The 19594-nt window shown below is 39.1% G+C and overlaps 1 protein-coding gene across 1 annotated transcript in view; it reads left to right on the top strand.

The window, feature by feature from the left end:
• KHDRBS2 (KH domain containing, RNA binding, signal transduction associated 2) overlaps nucleotides 1-19594 on the top strand; it is a 304707-nt gene that overhangs the window by 187002 nt on the left and 98111 nt on the right. Inside the window, exon 6 of the mRNA XM_009333248.1 lies at nucleotides 2420-2615. Within this exon, the coding sequence (XP_009331523.1) occupies nucleotides 2420-2615 (196 nt within the window). The remainder of the gene's footprint in view (nucleotides 1-2419; nucleotides 2616-19594) is intronic.

The following is a 19594-nucleotide window of genomic DNA, read 5'->3' on the forward strand; positions in this document are numbered from 1 at the left end:
TTGCCCCAGGCATCTAAGTTACCTAGCTACTTCTAGGAGTCCATAGAGATCATTTCAGGACGGGTCCTAAGAAATCCACTTTCATTTTGGAGAAAATAGGATATGGAGGTACCTTATTTTATACTGACAGAGGAGTTGTTCTTTGGTAATTGAACTGGCTGATCTTGCCTATGACCTTCTTTTTTCCCCCCGAAAGTGTCTATCATGTTTTCCCTCAGTTCTTCTTGAATGGAATTTTTTATCAGTAATAGAATGCACATACACAGGATTTTTTACACTTGTCATTCATGACCATCTTCCACTCAAAGTCTTTTTGGGCTCAGAAACCACTCTTCCTTACACCTAAGATCTCTGAAGGGCTTGACTTAATAATGATGTTCAGAACATCACTGCAACAGACTGGCAGCTTTTAACTTAGGTTCAAAGCATAATCAGTGGAGTGCTGGCTCCCAATTCCTGCAAAATACTGGAATGATTGGATCAGTTGGACAGATACAGGATCTTGGATGCTTTCCCTATTTACCAGTCAGAAATCCCAGGAGAATATTAAAAAAAAAATTGCAACAGAAGTATTTTAAGCTAAATATTTATGCTAATAATTTATGTTAATAGCATAATTATATTTATGGTGGTGCAGTTGATATGCTTAAGGGAAGGGATGCCATCCAGAGGAAACCTGACAGGCTTGAGAAGTGGGCCCATGTGAACCCCATGAAGTTCAACAAGGCCAAGTGCAAGGTCCTCGTCCTGGGTAATCACCAGTGTCAGCACAGACTGAGGGATGAAGGGATTGAGAGCAGCCCTGCCGAGAAAGACGTGGGGATACTGGTGGATGAAAAGCTGGACATGAGCCAGCAATGTGCGCTCGCAGCCCAGAAAGCCAATTGTATCCTGGGCTGCATCAAAAGAAGTGTGGCCAGGAGGTTGAGGGAGGTGATTCTGCCCCTCTACTCTGCTCTGGTGAGACCCTACCTGGAGCACCACATCCAGCTTTGGGGTCCCCAGCACAAGAAAGACATGGACCTGTTGGAGCGGGTCCAGAGGAGGGGCACAAAAATGTTCAGAGGGCTGGAACACCTCTCCTGTGAAGAAAGGCTGAGAGAGTTGGGGTTGCTCAGCCTGGAGAAGAGAAGGCTCTGGGGAGACCTCATTGAGGCCTTTCCATATATAAAGGGGGCTTATAAGAAAGGTGGAGAGAGACTTTTTACTAAGGCCTATAGTAACAGGACAAGGGGCAACCGTTTTAAACTGAAAGAGGGTAGGTTTAGTTTGGACATAGGGAAGAAATTTTTTTCAGTGAGGGTGGTGAGACACTGGAATGGGTTTCCCAAAGAAGTTGTGGATGCCCCATCATTGGAAGTGTTCAAGGTCAAGTTGAACAGGGCTATGAGCAACCTGATCTAGTGAGAGATGTCCCTGCCTAAGGCAGGGGGTTTAGACTAGAGGATCTCTGAAGGTCCCTTCCAACCCAAACCATTCGTGAGTCTGTGATTCTAAAATTGGCTACTGAAACTTGTAGTACAGTAGTGAACATCACAAGCTAGCGCTATGGGTTTGGTTGTCTCAGCAGGGAACGAGCCACAGCTCATACTGCTGTGGGAGACCTGAGTTCCATTCACAGCTCTGGATCTGGATGTCACGCATGGTTATACCCGGCACTCACAGTCTTCAGAAAGGGCAGCACACTCAGGAGCATACTGCTCTGAAACAAAACCCACAGATAGCTTCCCTGATATATCCCCCTTCTAATTTGTCATACGGTATAGTTACAAGAACCTCTTTTTAACCAGTAACAGCTTCTTCTGACTTACCAATTAGTACAGCAAGGTGGATATAGCATAAATAAATGGGAGGATGCTAAACCTCTCTGTGCTTGTCTGTATGCGTTGTTCTCTCTGGACAATGGGGGAAAGCAGAATCCCTTGCTACCCTTCCCCTGTGCTGAACTAAATTAGATGGGAAGAAAAGTTCTTACTCTCTCATACTCTTGCTCTACTTTGCCTTGCAAGTTTCTGCCACCCTGCATCATCTTCTGCCAATCAGTTTCTCCCACCCACCAATAAACACAAGAATGAGAGTGATGCTCTTGTAAAATAGTTTGAGAGCAACAGAAAAAGTTCGTCATTTTCTTCTTCCCCTAGAACTACTTTGGATACTCTCTGAATTACAATAATCCAGAATTTCATTACTACAAGCAACAAGAGGATCAGGTGTAAAAGGCATTGGATGGCTTAAAAATAATGCCTTTCCATAATATGAGTTCTGCCTGAGATATTGCCTAAAAGTGCTTGACATTGTAGTTGCCATAACCCCAGAGTTATACGATACTTTAAATAGTAGTAAAAATATGAGAGCCTTGACCTGCATGTCCTCCCTTGCTGTACACGCCAAAGTGATCACTCCTTTTTGCTCCCCCCAGGGGACGTGGGGGTGCGATTCCTCCACCCCCGCCTGGACGAGGTGCCCAAGCACCCAGAGGAGCGCTGGTGACCCGTGGAGCCCTCCCCGTCCCACCAGTGGCGAGGGGCGTGCCCACCCCTCGAGCAAGGGGCGCCCCGGCTGTCCCAGGCTACAGACCACCCCCGCCACCTGCACACGAGGCCTATGAAGAATATGTAAGTAACCACATACGTTCATAACAGATGTGAGCCAAACTCTGTGGTGAACATCAAGTACCTCTGAGTTGGAAGACTCCAGGCCAATAATTCCTCTGTCCCTACTACTTACCTCCTGCTGGTGAATTACAGTGCGGGTGATGTAGTGTGTCTGCAGACCTGTGTTTTGGGTGATGTGGGTTTGTAGAATTGTTCACAGCTTAGTTTTGGATATGAGAAGGACGTGCTGGTTAGCTCTCAGGGCATCACAAAAGAGCAATACAGATATTCTAAAGACTATATTATAACTAAAAGTCACTTGTTACTGTTGGCAAGTTCTTAGGGATAACAGGTTATATCCTTTGTGAGAAAATAAGGAGGTTTTTTGTTCTTCTGAGTCCTTTTTATTACATATAAATATATATCTGTATAATTGTATTCAACATTGCGTTACAGATACATAACAAAGACATTCAGGTAATTTTCATGAAAGCTGATAAAATTATGCGTATTTGGCAAGGAGCAGTACTAACTGTCACCTTTTCTTACGAGGTCGGTAAAGCTTTACTCAACCATCTGTGTTTGTAGAGTAGGGATTAGATCATGGCCACTTCAAATCAGGGACACGCATTCTGTTAATGCCAAGAGTCACAGCTGAACAACAGCTGCAAAAAAGGAGGGGAAGAAAGGCACTCTCTGTTATTATTTACCTCAATACAGTTTCCATCTTTAAATGAGATGAAAGTCCTGCTAAAAAAGGAATTTAAAAAGTACACCCCTCCTCGATAGATAGTATATTATCTGTTAGTATCAAAATATATGAGACCTTCCTTTCTGTGCAGAACTGTGTCTTTTCCTAATCCATGAGTGACAAATTTCAAAACAGAACCCTTGTAATGTAAGATAATAATCTAGATAGAAGGAAGAAATTTTTTACGCTGAGGGTGGTGAATCAGTGGAACAGGTTGCCCAGAGAGGTGGTGGATGCCCCAACCCTGGAAACATTCAAGGTCAGGTTGGACGGGGCTCTGAGCAACCTGATCTAGTTGAAGATGTCCCTGCCCATGGCAGGGGGGTTGGACTAGATGACCTTTAGAGGTCCCTTCCAACCCAAACTATACTATGATTCTATAAGATGAAGATTATAAATTAAGTAAATCTTTTTCTTTTTTTTTTTTTTCATCTACAGTACTGGTAAATGTCCTAGGATATTAAGCAGTTTTTAGGGAACATTCCTTACACTTTTTCTGGGTGATAAATATGTGGAAAGCAGAAGGAGAAGTTGAGGCAGCTGGATTATCAAGGTTAGGAAAGCATTAGGCCAATTCCACACTGTTTTGAAATGCTTACACTCTCAGGAGCACAAAATATACACACAGTTAAAGGAGTCATTTTAGTTTGTAAGAGATTATCCCAATAAAAACAAACAAATGCGTTTGTGTTTCTGTTTTGCCTACTTAGATAGTAGCAAGAAACATCTTGCCTTGTAGGACAAATTCAGATGTTTTGGAGATCATTCCATCTCCTATGCCCTTTCAACATCTATGTTCCACAGCTGGGAATATATGGGCTTCCCCTGACTTGCTGTCAGTTTGCAATGAAAATCTCTTGCCATTTTACAAAGACTTGTAAGTGCAATTTAAATCATCTTGGTATCTTATGGACTGAGATAATAATTAAAACTCTGTTGGTGTGCAGGTAGAAGGAAAAATTCACTGTCATGTATCTATATTTTAATTTGTAAATTATATTTTAGGGGAAAATATTTTTAATTTTGCAGGAAATAATCAACATGGTTTTTCTTCCCAAATAAACCACTACATCACATATTTGACTGCGATGTCAAGTGGATCGATTTGTTGACCAGCAACAAATGACATGTAATTGTTGTTCTTTCACAATGAATCCTAAAGATGAAAAACTAATTCATAATTAATAATTTATCCAATTTACTTTGTCTCATTTTCTGCTTGTAGGCAACCCACAACCATACTGCAATTTCTTTTTGTGCTTATGCTTTTCATTTTTGACTACAGTATTTCACTCCAATTTTTGCCTACTGTATGCAAGCACCATTGGTTTGATTAGTTGTGCACATGAATGCAATGTCATTGATTGTGAGTATCCATATTTTTGATTTTACTTTGCTCTAATAGAATGTAGTCATTTGAATGCTGAGCTGAAAGTGAACTCAAGAAACAAAATAGAATGGCTGCAGCAGATTTTTTTTAAATGTTTAAACAGCATTTCCTGAAAAAAATCTTTAGATATTTGCTCAGCACTACTAATCAGAGATTGTATTGACTGTTTGACCTTGAAACATCTAACTGTTCAAATCAGTTTGGATAAGCTTTTAAAAGTTTGGATCACTCTTTTGTAATTATCCAATATCTAAATATTTTGAGGTTTCCTGATGGCCTTTGTGAGAGTCCATAAAAGCAAACACCTAAAGGTGTCTCAAGAAAAGTGAAGTCTTGTTGTTGTGCTAAATATATTCACATTCATCATTTTGAATGTCAAGCCCAACCAAAGGGGAAATAATTTGGAACAACCTTCAGAAAAGAGGAGGGCTAGAGAGGGAAGGGGGAGTAACACAGCTCACACCTTTTTCTTTACTTGCTTTTGAAACAGAGGTACAACTTTTATTGGGTGCAGCATAGACGATAGTATCAACTTCAACTTCAGAAGGCTACCTACAGGAAGAGGAGGTACAGGCATTAGAAGATATACGCAAAAGGAAAGAAATAGTTGCTATGTGAACCTTCCTCACTTTAAAAACAGCTCATTGTGTGTGAATTTGGACGGAGAACTTAATTAACAGCTGCTGTGCAGCTTCTGGGATCAGAGAGGTGCTCCTGGGTTTGTAACCTGGTGAATAAGAGTGCCGTTCAAAGTGACTAACCTTAGTTCAGTGTGACCAATCTGTACATGCTCCTTCTCTGCTGAAGGAGAGGTGTGCTCAAGTCCAGTTCAGAGCAGACACTTGAACTGGTCATTGTGAACCTTTCTCAGAAGAAGCTTCTCTCACAAAGCTGAACTTAGCCCTTTGTCATTACTCTCTGAGGTATAATTTTATACTTCTAATCCCCAAACACCTCCGTACTGAAGGTGTCCCTAGCTGCTGAAAAGGATTCACGGAAGGAGATGGTAAATGAAAATGAGTTCAAATATTGTTTCAGTCCTGCATCATCACCTTTATTGACAAGGACAATGGTAAGAATGATTTTGTGCCATTTTTTCATTACAAAGGATAAGGTTTGTTTGGTTGGACATCTACTTTTATCATCTACTCGAAATATAGTAGGGAAAATTAAGACTGGTACCATCTTTACAGATTGAGGGGAGACTTCTGGATTCTTTTCTCAACAAGAATAAGCAACTTTAAAGGCTAAGGTCTTGTTGGCAACTTATGAAACTGGCAATAGACACGACTGATTGAGGTTCATGATTTATACAGAAGTGAGGAGTGAGAAGTGCATGAGTAGATCTTCCACTGGAAGGAACATCCTACTGAGGCAATAAAGCCAATGTTCAGCACGATATATTTTAATCTGAGCATCCAGACTTTTTAACCCAAGATTAAAACTAAGTATCTGAAGGGTGCTTAACCCAAATATAAGCCAGAAATACCGTTGCTTTCAGATCCTGTTTTGGAAGGCATTTGACTCTGGAGCTGTATTTTTACCTTCTGAATCAGAAGCTAGTAATGAGCTGTGCAGAGATATTTTTCTTTACATTTTTTAAAAGCTATGGTGAGCCTTGTTAAGAGGTCTAATGCGAGTCTAGAAGTGACTTACCACTTGTTCCCTTACCCCAGATGCAAAGAATTACCAAAACAGAATAAATTTGGGACTCTCATACACATTGCTTTTATATTTTGCTTGCACTTGCATTTTTACTCCTGGATAAGAAAGGGGACTTTTGCACAGAAAGCCACTCGTCTTAATATGAATACTTAGATGAGCTTCTTGTATTTACAAAGAAATATATCATTTGTTTGCAAGAAATAGGCTAGTCTGTCAAGACACTGAGAAGCTGGTACAACTCCTAGGTCTAGGACAGCTAGATTAAAGAGCAATTTAAAATGCAAATATTCTTTCTCGCCTCTCATTTCACTGATCAAACCAGCCAAACGCAGCTTCTTGTTATCTTTGGGATAAGTGAAGAGCAATGATTTTAGAGAGTCACTGGAAAAGAACCACACAATAAGATAGATTGTGCTTTTAATGTCATGCTGTTCTTCCTCTCATTTCAAGCTATTTAAAATGAAAGCAAATGCCACATTCAACTGTTTATTCTAAGCTCAATGGTTATTTACATTTTTCAGTAGTTTTCAAACAAACTGAAACAACTATGCTCATGTTTATTCAGTGCCAACCCAGACAATGAAAAGACTGACAATAAGAGGCATTTTGTCACACTTTAACATTTTAAAAAGAATAATTAACATTTACATGTGACTACAGTACCCAAAATTGTGGTTGCAGAGGCTTTGTTTAATATATTAAACTGGAACTCGTAGGGCTTTTAAATCCATTCTATCTGCCATTTCTGAAGGTAGGTGGAAACTGTTTATAAAGACCTGCACTTCCTCTTCATGGCATGTTTGCGCCTGTGTTAGTGCTTTAATGAATATGTTAAAGTGAGCAATTGGTACTTGATTCTGCTACTTTTGAAGTCCATTCCTATAGTCCCAGTAGGACATTCTCAGTGAGAGTGAGGCCCGGACAGTTAACACGACTTGTTCCAAACCTTAAAATAGTTAAATATATTAGATATAATGATAGTCAAAGGGGATTATTTAATTTTTTTTCTAAATTGGTATTTCCAAGTTTTAAGATGTACCACTTATTTATTTCTGTGCCTCTTTTGGATGAAAAAAAATCAATGAAGAATGTACTGAGACTAAAGAGTATTTGAATAAAGCCGGAATTATAGACATGGGAATCTGCATGGCTGAACAACATATTGATTAAATATGATTGATTACCTATTTATGCCCAAGGCACTTAGAAAAAGAGCTAAGCTATATTCAACTTACATCTGCTGTGACTTGAAAAATCAAATGTTATTTTTACCATAATAGCAATAAATAGGATAATGCTTCTATTATCTGAAAGATCCTATTGAGCTTTATAAGCATACTGTGAATGATGGTCTCACAAAGGTAGAGTGGATTTTTCTGTTAGTTATTCAAACTTTGGAGAATTTGGTCCGTCAATAGTATAAATATATTTATTGCGAAAAAAATCCAGCAACATAAGTACAGAATTAAAGTAGTGGCAACTTTTTCATGTTTTTCTAAGAGCAAAAACCACAGTTGGCATTAAACCTTCAGTGTCTGGGAACCTGCAGTTCTAGAGTTTTTTGCTTACCTGTGCAAACTGTAGTTTGGGTCTTATTCTTATAGATGATACCTGAATAAATCAGGCTTGCCCCATGAAACAAAAGGAACTGTCCTGAGAGCAATGCATCAATAAATGTGAATACTGCTTTCAGATTCATCACTGCTATGAATTTCTCAAAAATCGATAGTGTGCTCTAAAGCAGACTTTATTATATAGTTTTCTTGATTTGTTTTGATTTAATTCTAATAATCGTAGTTATTCAACAGTCTAAACTTTACTCATAAAATACATACTCTAACATCTACTTATAAATGCTGCAGAAAGATTTTGTGGAGGGTAAGCTCTTCTGTCGTCCTCTTCATGCTCTCCTTACTTGGCAAAAATAATTCTCTCCTTGACATTAGTTATCAAGTTTTCAGTTCAAAATTATTTTCTATGCTAGACAGAGTCTAAAAGAAAACGCTGATTCAGCTGTACATGTTTTAGTATTATACATGAAGTTAATACAACTACAGTCTAATAAATATGTATATTTGTTATATAGAGATCTAAGTGAAGGGCATCTCTCAACTGATCATCCAGCCTTCATATGGTCCTTAAATATTCATAGTGTATGCAGTTATATTCATAAGATCCTGCATAAAAAATATATGCAGTATTCTCCATAGAGACAGAATTTGTCTGCAACATTGTGCTGGTTTTGGCTGGGATAGAGTTAATTTTCTTCCTAGTAGCTGGTACAGTGCTGTGTTTTGGATTTAGGATGAGAATAATGTTGATAACACACTGATGTTTTAGTTGTTAGAATGTGCTGGTTTTGGCTGGGATAGAGTTTAATTTTCTTCATAGTAGCTAGTATGGGGCTCTGTTTTGCATTTGTGCTGAAAACAGTGTTGATAATACAGGGATGTTTTGGTTATGGCTGAGCAGTGCTTACACAGAGTCAAGGCCTTTTCTGCTCCTCACACCACCCCACCAGCGAGTAGACTGGGGGTGCACAAGAAGCTGGGAGGGGACACAGCTGGGACAGCTGACCCCAACTGACCAAAGGGATATTCCATACCATACAACATCATGCTCAGCATATATAAAGCTGGGAGAAGAAGAAGGAAGGGGGGGATGTTTGAAGTGATGTCTTCTCAAGTAACCGTTGCACGTGATGGAGCCCTGCTTTCCTGGAGATGGCTGAACACCTGCCTGCCGATGGGAAGCAGTGAATGAATTCCTTGTGTTGCTTTGCTTGCACGCATGGCTTTTGCTTTACCTATTAACTCTCTCCCATCCCACCGGGGGGGAATGAGCGAGTGGCTGTGTGCTGCTTAGTTGCCGTCTGGGGTTAAACCACAACAATCATGCAATGCACCATTTGATCATTAAACAGTGTGATTATTCAGGAGCCTGTTACCAAAAACTCTTGTCTACTCTCACTTGGATCTGTTGCAACTTGTCACTTGGCTATTTATCTGATGGAGAACAGTCTTGGTTGTTACAAAATAACTTTATAGGACTTTACTGGCTAAACTTTATCATATGACTGTATCTCCACCCTGTTATCCTTTTTATGACAGGTTGCAAAGGTGAGTTGTAAACTTATTTTTTTGTACAAACTCATACAGACTTAGAGAATTGCTGTTAAAGACTTGGGACAAGTCCAATTTAATTAGAGTTGTTGAGAGCTCGGTTACGGTGTGAATTCAGCTTAGACGGAAGGCTTGGGTTTTCTCTTTCACTTCTCAAAGTTTCTTATCCAGATTTAGTCCACCAAGGTACTAAAAAGTTAAATAATTTTGGACTGCAAGGTTCATCATGTCTGGTGAGTTCCCGGGGAGCCAGACACATACGAACTCAGTGGTAATGAGAAAAGCTCGGTGCAGGATGTTATTTCTTGCAGCCTGGTAAGCGCGGAGACTTCAGCTGTGCCAGGCAATTACAGAAGCCTTGAGCTCTGGTTTCAGGAAAAGCCCTGGGTGATAAGATGCCATGGTGCACTTAACATTATCACACCAGCCTTGCCTCCAGCATACCAGTCTTACTCATGTGTTTTTCAGTGTAGCCTTTTGGTAAACGCAGATTAGCAACTTTTTATTACAGTAGATAAACAGAGTGCTCTTTCTATCAATAGATTTCATGTACAGCTAACAGAGTAGTTTTGTGTATTATCTTTATTTATTAGGAATTTTTGCATGAGCTTTATTAATATAGTAAAATGCACAGTTTAGAAACTGTTTTATATTAATTGAAAGCTTTTATGGGTTGTTCCAAAATAGTATTTTAGTTTTACTGGAATTTTAAGGGCACGTATTTAAAAATTTCTTCCTGTTGCAAGAAGCTTTCATCAGAGTTCATCTATGTTCTTCTCTTCGGTACATTTGTGACATTGTCATCTTGCAAAAAATACTTCCGCGTGAAACTGCAGAGATATATATTTAGCAACTGCACTTAAAATCAAAAGACAAACATTACAGAGTGCAGTTCTGTTTCGTTCTCTGGCTGATGGGCCTTTTAGCCAGTTACCTCTATCCATACACTTAATGCTTATTTGAAATGCTTAATTGAAAAAGAGGATTTGTATCTGGTACAATAAAAGGCCTGAAAAGTAGTCTTATATGCCTGTAATCTTTTTTCCTTCATTATGTTCAGTCCGTTTGCAACTCTGAATTTCAGTAATACATAGGAAGAAAAAGGTTTGTGCTAGATGAATTATCATCTCATGTATTTGGGTGCAGAAGCACCTGTCCAGCAGTAAGCCTGTTCTTTCTGGGTATTTAAGGGAGGCTCAAATATATATGTGAGCCTAGGTTTTCATACACATAGGAATGCATATATATACCCCGTGTGTATATTGTTATAGACAAAGCTGGCTCAAGCTGTGCCTTGGATGCAGGCCATCCTCAGACACACGGCAGCAATTGCTTCCCCAGAGGCAGCGTGTGAATGTCCCATTATCTACTGCTTTTGGAAGAAGCAGGGTTTATGACTCTCCAACTGCCTTAGCATTTCCAGTAAATCTTTGCTTGGGTATAAAGATACATGCTTACATTCTGATACGGATATGCGTATATGTTAGCCATAGCTACAGCATAGAAAAGTGTGGTCTGTTTCTTCCAGCATGTCTGTTTATAAGGACTTTATATTGCGCAGAGCTCCTCTGCAGCCAGCAGAATAAGGAAGTGTAAGGAATCAGTCTGAAGGATGAGAGAAATAAAATTTAAAGCCTATATTTTCTTTTCTAATAATACAGTTTTGGGGAAAAAAAATAAATGTAGAAAATAAATATAGAAAGGAAGAAGATACTAACAAATATTTAAAAGAATAGTTTTACTTGTGTAATCAGATGGACTGGATGAAGTACACATTTTTTTTCCGTCTTCAACTTCTTTAGCAACGGTGGTATTAAAGTGACTGGGACATTCATATGAATACCTCTTTGTCAGATAAACAAGTCAATGTTGTTCTCAGATATGCTCATTTTTAAAACAATCGGATCAGTTCTATTTTATCAAAGGTGCAGACTTAGTGTACCTCTTCAAATTGTAGCAAAAATGTTGAGAAAATTGATCTTGTTATGAAACACAGTACCTTGAGTTTGACCTATAGGGCTCTTAGAGATTGTAGCAATCACTAGAAGAGGGACATGCGGTATAATGGCTCTAGGACAATAAACTAGAAGACTAGAGATGAAAAATGTGTTTTCTCCATACAGACCTGTTTTTTTCCTGATGAAATTATGGTTGCCTGCATTTTAATAGATTCTACAGTCGTCGTAAGTGCTGTTACTCATAGACAGCTAATAGCTCCCTTTGACTACCTGCTGTTGTTTTGTAGCTCTTGGTATGGTGTAAAAATCTGTGGAGTGCAACAACTGAAATCATAAAGAGTGCAATGTTTGTTAAGTGAAATTAGATAAGTAAATACTTCTTAAATGTTAGTATCATAAGAATACATTAGTATCCCAAGGACACTCTTGCAAACATACCCCTGTACTACCTTATGCAATACAGTAAAACCACATTTAAATATTTCTCAAAATCAGTATATCTGTTCAAGTGGAGTGCGAAACATTACATATCACTTCCTAACATGGTACTTTAGCTGTAGCCTTGGTGTTCATACTGTCCTCCAACCCTTCTGGGCCAATTAGTGAGTTTCTGTAATGAAAATATTAATAATCCTTTAGATAACATACTATCACCAATTCTTTTGATCACCAAATGTCTGTCAGTTGCAAATTATTTAAGTTTGAATGAGGGCACCACAGCTTTAAGGTTGGAAACCCCATATCCTGTTATCTTTTATTTGGACTTTCCAGTCCCTGATTGTTGTCTCTTGCTGTACACCCTTGCAACTTCAGACATCCAAATTTTTAGAAAGCTGAAGTTTTAAAAAAAACAACCAGATATCCCAGAAGTGAGTCTTATTTTGGAGCAATATATAAATTCATGCACTGTACTGAAGTATTTTAATATTTTAGTTTCTCTTGCGCTCAGGAGAAACCACACAGCTTTTCCCAGTTTCCTTTCTTAGGTATTTTTCAAAAACTTCTCTAAATAAGTTACTATTTATTTATCTTTCTGAGGTCTAAACTGTAAAACGAGCAAGTATACATTTGAACTATACACATTTGGCTATTTTAAAAATAAGATTATCAAAGACAATCTTTTGCTGAACCATTTTACTCGCAGCTGGATTTCTACAACCACATGTAGCCCATGCACTTGGCTTTGTCAAGACTTTGCATGAGTATACCAGTCCTCACACATGCTGCAGCTGGGAGTTTTCTGAAATAACATGCATTTAAAAGAAAATACATTGAAATTCAAACTATATTTCTTTCTATTCTACCAACCAGTTACCATCAAACATTCTACTTTGTGTACAAACACTGCCTGTACTGTTTAACTGACATGCAGAGTTAAAATGTATGCTTCTCTCTTTTAAAACAAATCTTATTTTAAGAATAGATAATTCCATTTTCATTACCTGTTTGCATGTCATTGCGAAAAATGGCTTTAGGTTTGGTTTGGCTTGGTTTGCTTTTGTTGTCAAAATTGCTCAGGTATGTAAAAGCTTACCATGTTGTTTTAATTTTATTTAATTATCAGTAATAATAAAAGAATAAGTGCTTTTAAACTGAAACAGAATTTTGGAAATTGGGATTTTGACAGAACTGCATCAGTTAACCAGACGGTGTACAAATTTTACCTCTGTCATGGGAAAAATACCTAGAACAACAGACTTTAGTAAACTAGTAATAATTTTACTCCAGTCTGTTGCAATCTGGATATAAGTAAAATACTAAAATTGACAGTCCTGATGAAAGAAAATTATTATAAACAAATAAAAGTAAGTCAAGGTTGTGTAAATCAGGCTGTAGGGGAGATGCACAAGGGACCTGTGTTAAGTTGCAAGTTAAATTTCGCCAAATTTAAATGTGGACACTGTAGCTGAGAGAAAAAGAAAAAAAAAGCAGAGAAACACAGAAACGCAGTTGTTGAGTCTGAGTGCATCTATCAAATAAATTAGAAGCCACAATACTTCGGTCATTTTTCACTTTCCTTGAACAGCCCTTTCACTTTCTTGCAAGGCCACCTGTCATGCAAACACCCTAAACAAATAAATCCAAAAAGTCATTCGGAGCTCTTCTAACTTATTTTTCTTGAGGTACCTATTATAAGTTGCCGTTTTGGAAAAAGCAGCAGAGGTGTCTTGTATGTGCTGAACATAATACAGAGCGACAAGAGAAAAAAAAAAGTAATTTTCATAATGTTATATTCCTTTCACTCATGTTTCATTTGTTTATTTTCTAAAGGGTAAAACAAAAATCTCTGATGCAAATGATTTGTCTTGTGTTTGCATAATATTTTGTGTAGCAGTGGAGTACAATTACAATTGATGTTACTTGCAGTTGTTACTGCGGTTGTAGCTGCAGTCAATAACTGTATGGCTGAATCAGTGGTTAATATGTGTACTATTTCTATTTCCATGCACAGTGCAGTATGAAGGGGTGTGAGAGTGTTTTCCTACCACAGAATCTGTTGCAGCCCAGTGTTGTGGTATCCACTCGGGTAGGGAGCGTCGGGAATGAAGCTTTAAACCCCTAAAGGCAGAGGAAGAACTGAAAGTCTGTCTTGCATCTTGGATGAATGAAATGCTGGATAAAAAAAAGAGTGAAAGGACTACTTTTACTCTACTCTTCTAGATTTCTTTTTAAAAGAAAGACTTGACTTCTTGTATAATTTTTATAGAAAACGTGCACACCTCGCCACCACAGAGGTCTCAGTGCTGAAAGCAGGACTTGCCTTCCTGCAACCCAAACAATGGCACCTAAATCTTGGAGAGGATCAAGCTCTGTTTTCACCCTTCCCAAGAGGACAGCTAAAGGGTACTAAAGGGTACAGCACTGTAGGGTACCATTCTTAGGTACCTAAGTTTTCCTGTACATCGTACAAGAAAGTACCTCCATCTTGGATGTCATTAATTCCAGTATGGAATGTAAGATCCTAAATCACACAAAGTTTGCAAACAAAGCAGGCTTCTAAGTCTTTATAATTACTTCTGAAAACAGGATTTAAATTCTAAATAATTTAGGGGTTTTTGTTACATGCCATTCATTTTGTAGAAAACTTATGGGGGAAGAAATTATTCTAGCTTTAAAAAAAAAAATGCTACCTATCTGCTTTGACAAGTCTATCACCTTCCTAGGAGGAAAGCAGACTACAATGTGGCAAGGAGGCAATACTGTTTTGATGGTCCCTGTTTGAATGAGGACATTGTTGAGGTGAAATTCAATATTGAAAGAAAAGACTTTTAAAAGATCTGCTTTCTTTCCTCAGGACGTCAGTCGAGCTGTAGACAGAGTACTCGGTCATTTGTTGTTTGTGTTGGAGGAAGGGAATTGTTATGAGTTTCCAGTCTGTTTGGAAAATACCAACTCATCCATACTGGATCAGAATTTATATACTTGGGGATAAGCAAACAGCTCACTGGGTAGAGACTGAGAAACTGTTTAACATTCTGTAGAGCAGAAGTAATTAATGAAAGCTGAAAGATGTTAAAATAAACTACCCAGCTTCAGTAACATGAGACTTTTCCTTCCCTAGTTGGGAGATGGTTTGATGTAAAACTAGAACGTTATTTTGGGGAGGAAATTACCTTTAGTTATTATTCAGGTATTTTCCATCCTCTCAAAATGATGCATGCTGACATAACTGTTTTGTAAAGAACACTTTTGCTTTGCTAAAAGTGCTGGTTAATTTTACACTGTAAGTTTTATTACTGGAGGTTGTCTTCTTGAACTGTCCTGAGATTTGCTGACCTTCTTAGAAAAACAAAATGAAAAATCCAAGGATATACTTTGTTTCTAAGTTCAAAGCATTATGAACCTAACGCTTATTTATTTCTTGAAGCCTGCTTGATGCAGCCTAGAATTTTATGACTGCTTTATCATTTCCTTATTAAGTAAAAAATTTCTGAAAATCAATATAAAAAATGCTGTAAAAAAGACCAAATGTTGCTGTAGCCTACTTCATCTGCTGAGAGGAAGAGAATGGCTTAGACAGGTGTACTCTGCGCTGGGTAAAAAACTGGCTGGACGGCCGGGCCCAGAGAGTTGTGGTGAATGGAGTTCAATCCAGTTGGCGGCCGATCATGAGCGGCGTTCCCCAGGGCTCAGTTTTGGGGCCGGTCTTGTTCAATATCTTTATCAATGATCTGGATGAGGGGATTGAGTGCTCCCTCAGTAAGTTTGCAGACGACACCAAGTTGGGCGGCAGTGTTGATCTGCTCGAGGGTAGGAAGGCTCTGCAGAGGGACCTGGACAGGCTGGATCGATGGGCCGAGGCCAACTCTATGAGATTCAACAAGGCCAAGTGCCGGGTCCTGCACTTCGGCCACAACAACCCCATGCAGCGCTGCAGGCTTGGGGAAGAGTGGCTGGAAAGCTGCCTGTCGGAAAAGGACCTGGGGGTGTTGGTCGACAGCCGGCTGAACATGAGCCGGCAGTGTGCCCAGGAAGCCAAGAAGGCCAATGGCATCCTGGCCTGTATCAGAACTAGTGTGGCCAGCAGGAGTAGGGAAGTGATCGTGCCCCTGTACTTGGTCCTGGTGAGGCCACACCTCGAATACTGTGTTCAGTTTGGGGCCCCTCACTACAAGAAGGATGTTGAGATGTTGGAACGTGTCCAGAGAAGGGCAACGAGGCTGGTGAGGGGTCTGGAGAACAAGTCTTCTGAGGAGCGGCTGAGGGAACTAGGGTTGTTTAGCCTGGAGAAAAGGAGGCTGAGGGGAGACCTCATCGCACTCTACAGCTACCTGAAAGGAGGTTGTAGCGAGGTGGGTGTCGGTCTCTTCTCCCAAGTAACTGGCGATAGGACAAGAGGAAATGGCCTCCAGTTGCGCCAGGGGAGGTTTAGATTGGATGTAAGGAAAAATGTCTTTACTGAAAGAGTGGTTCAACATTGGAAGAGGCTGCCCAGGGAAGTGGTTGAGTCACCATCCCTGGAGGTATTTAAAAGACGGGTAGATGAGGCGCTTAGGGACATGGTCTAGTGGGCGTGGCGGTGTTGGGTTGACGGTTGGACTCGATGATGTTAGAGGTCTCTTCCAACCTTAATGATTCTATGATTCTGTGATTCTATGATTCTAATACAGAGGCAAAGAAAATGAACACAAAATTAACAAAACCAGCAGGATTCTCAGGGTGCATATATGTTTGCACATATGATCTCTAAGTTGTCTAATCATCATGGCCCTTAAGACTGCATATTAAAAAAAAATAAATGACAAACCAACAAATACATTGGGCTTTTGGAGATAAGGATAGTCAGCATTTTGTGTTGGCAGGGGATCATGCAAGTCTGTATTCCATCTCCTGAGCAGAGTTCAGAAGTACAAGCAATGTAGTAAGTCAAAAATCCATGACTGCATCATTGTAAATCCAGAGTGGCTCTTCTAAAAATGAGATGGAGATCAAAGTGAGCACAGTTGTATTTCTAGGTAGAAAGTTAGATATTCCAAGAAAATTACTGCTAGATGGGCTGAAGCAAGTTTTGGTCCCCTGTGATACTTCTGATTGGGCAACCCAGCAAATCACAGAAAAAGTTACATCATCTTATTCTTCTCAGCAACAGGCTTAAAAACTCTCCTATCTGGGAGCAGCGGTAACAATTTTTGGGCCTTATGCAATCAGTAAGGCATTAATGTAAAGCAGGTGCATTTTTTCGTGGATGGAGTTAGAAGGACAGTGGGCTGAAGCTCCTAGGTGTTGCTGTCCTTACTCCAGTAGGTAGCTAGAGGTCAAGAGAAGGGGGAATCTGAAATGTGTGCAGTTACCTTTTACTCCACATAGACTGGGGCTGCAATGGAAGCCGTAAACTTCAAAGTAACATTTCAGTATGTGCCAAGCAGGAAAGGACTTGCCCCAGGACTGTGGTGCAACCTGCTCTTCCAGCGTGATTTCTGAAGAATAGACCCAGTTAGCAGGAGCAGGGTACCTCTGTCAGACAAGGCAGAAAATGTAATAGATTGCCTAAATATTAGTATAATCTAGCTGTAATGGCTTGATTTATTTATTTTAATTGATACGGTGTTTCCAGCATTTTAGATTAGCAGTTTAGATTTAAATACACCTAAAGCAAATCACAAAAGACAAATTGACTCTTTGGATTAGAATTGCTTGTCCTTTATAGTCCTTGGAGGGGTACAAATACAGACAAATGCCCAACAGAAAACCTTGTTTAAATTTTAGTAAGCAGCTGTCAAAGACACAGGAGCTATCCTTTACCAGTCCTGGAGAAAAAACTCATCATGCGTAATCTTTCAGCTAAGAGGCTTATTGAACACAACAGGAAAGTAAAGATTATTCCAAAGGGTGCTGGCCACTGTATGAGTTGCCCTTGTGATTTACAGCCACAATACCATGCCCTGCATGAATTTCGTGACATAACAATCTGTCAGTTCTCGAAGCTATAAAGTCATCCCTTGGAGATAACTGAGTCAGCCTCACATTGATGGTCATTTCAGGACATGACTATCATTTCTCTGCTTAATAATAAAATGGTGATGTGATTTAAAATGTCATGCTTTAGGTATAAGACTAACAATCCTATTAAACTATAATAAAGATGATAGATATTGTAAGATAGTGTAAGTACTAATCTAGTCCAAAGTAACATACCGGATCCATTTCAAAATGAATAGATGGGAACTGACAAGGGCCCATAAGCAGCTTGGAAAGGAAATGGGATGTCATAACCAGGTTATTCAGTGAGATGTTAAAAATATTCACAATCATTTTTACTCAGATATGGAGAACCGAAGAGTTCCAACCATCTTCAGCTGTGAAGTTCTGTGATTTTATTTCTTTGTGTTTAGTTAAGATTCCAGAGTTGTTTAGATAGTGTACAAATACGGGAGACAAACATGCATTGTTCTCTGGAGAGTTTCCATTGTGTGTAAGAATTCCCTGTAGTGGTGTGCCGGCCCTTAATGTCATCAGCATGGGGACTGAGCGCCTTACCAGAACACGTTAAATGAGGCTGATTCTTTTAAATACAAGTCATTCTTTTTACGGAAGTCTGCTTAAGGATGAACTTCATTTAAACTAGTTGTATCTGATTGAGAACTTGTATATGTTTAGATAAATTAGTAAGTCTTCTTTGCTGTTAGAGAGCAGGAGAGGAAACTTGTGATGGCTTCATGTTGGAGCTTACTCCGTCATCTCTGTCTGGTCTCTGAGGAGTTTCTGTCTCAGGAACGGGGCAAGCTTCACCTTGTGATTTACAGCTGCAATACCAGACCCTGCATGAAAGTCATGACATAATTGTGTGTTGATGCTAGAAGCTGCAACACTTTAACTCCTTATAGAAAGCTCAGTTCTTCCTGATAATGGAACTTTTCAGCCAACCTCCAATTGGTAGAAGATCTTTGAGATTTTTCAGTCCAGTCAGCATCTAGAATATGAAAATCAACAGCTCTGAGGCTCGCTAGAGAGAGAAAGAGAGATACAATATATGCAGAGGAATGAGGACTTACATGTTACATGTGGCAGCAGTTAGATTTTGCTAAGAACTGATAACATTATGCAGATATGCCACGTTATGGTGTCATATACCAGCGTTCAGGCCTGTGCTCTCACCCTGTTTAGATTAATAGTGAATACATAGCTGGGGGAGCTCAGAAACTATGAAGATCTCCACTAGACCTACTCGGAGTATACTGATGTCTATGAACAGAATGTGTTAGACTATCAGATACACTTATAATAGTCTTTAACAAAGCCACAAGAAGTTCTTACAGAAATATAAATTCTATTGAACTTTTCATTTTGAGAAAGGTGGGGTTTTAATAAAAGTTACTATACAAGAAGTAGTTGGGAATGCAATGAAAATATACTCAGGTCTCTATTCACAAATTGTCTTAATATTGTCTAATCATTGAGGTGCTTCTTGCACACCTGCACTTTCTGTGAGTCATATACTCTGCACATGAAAGTTATTAGCATAATGACTGACTATTTTAAAAATGTGTTTATATTAAGTGCACAGATTTTCTTTTTTGGGCAAATAACCACAATATGGATCATGAACAATTTGTATCTGTAATTAATTTTCTAAAAGGCAAAACAGAAACTGATAGCTATACGTTTGATATTTT

This window comes from Pygoscelis adeliae, unplaced genomic scaffold (assembly GCF_000699105.1).
Source record: "Pygoscelis adeliae isolate BGI_AS28 unplaced genomic scaffold, ASM69910v1 Scaffold57, whole genome shotgun sequence".
In the NCBI taxonomy this organism is placed as follows: Eukaryota; Metazoa; Chordata; class Aves; order Sphenisciformes; family Spheniscidae; genus Pygoscelis; species Pygoscelis adeliae.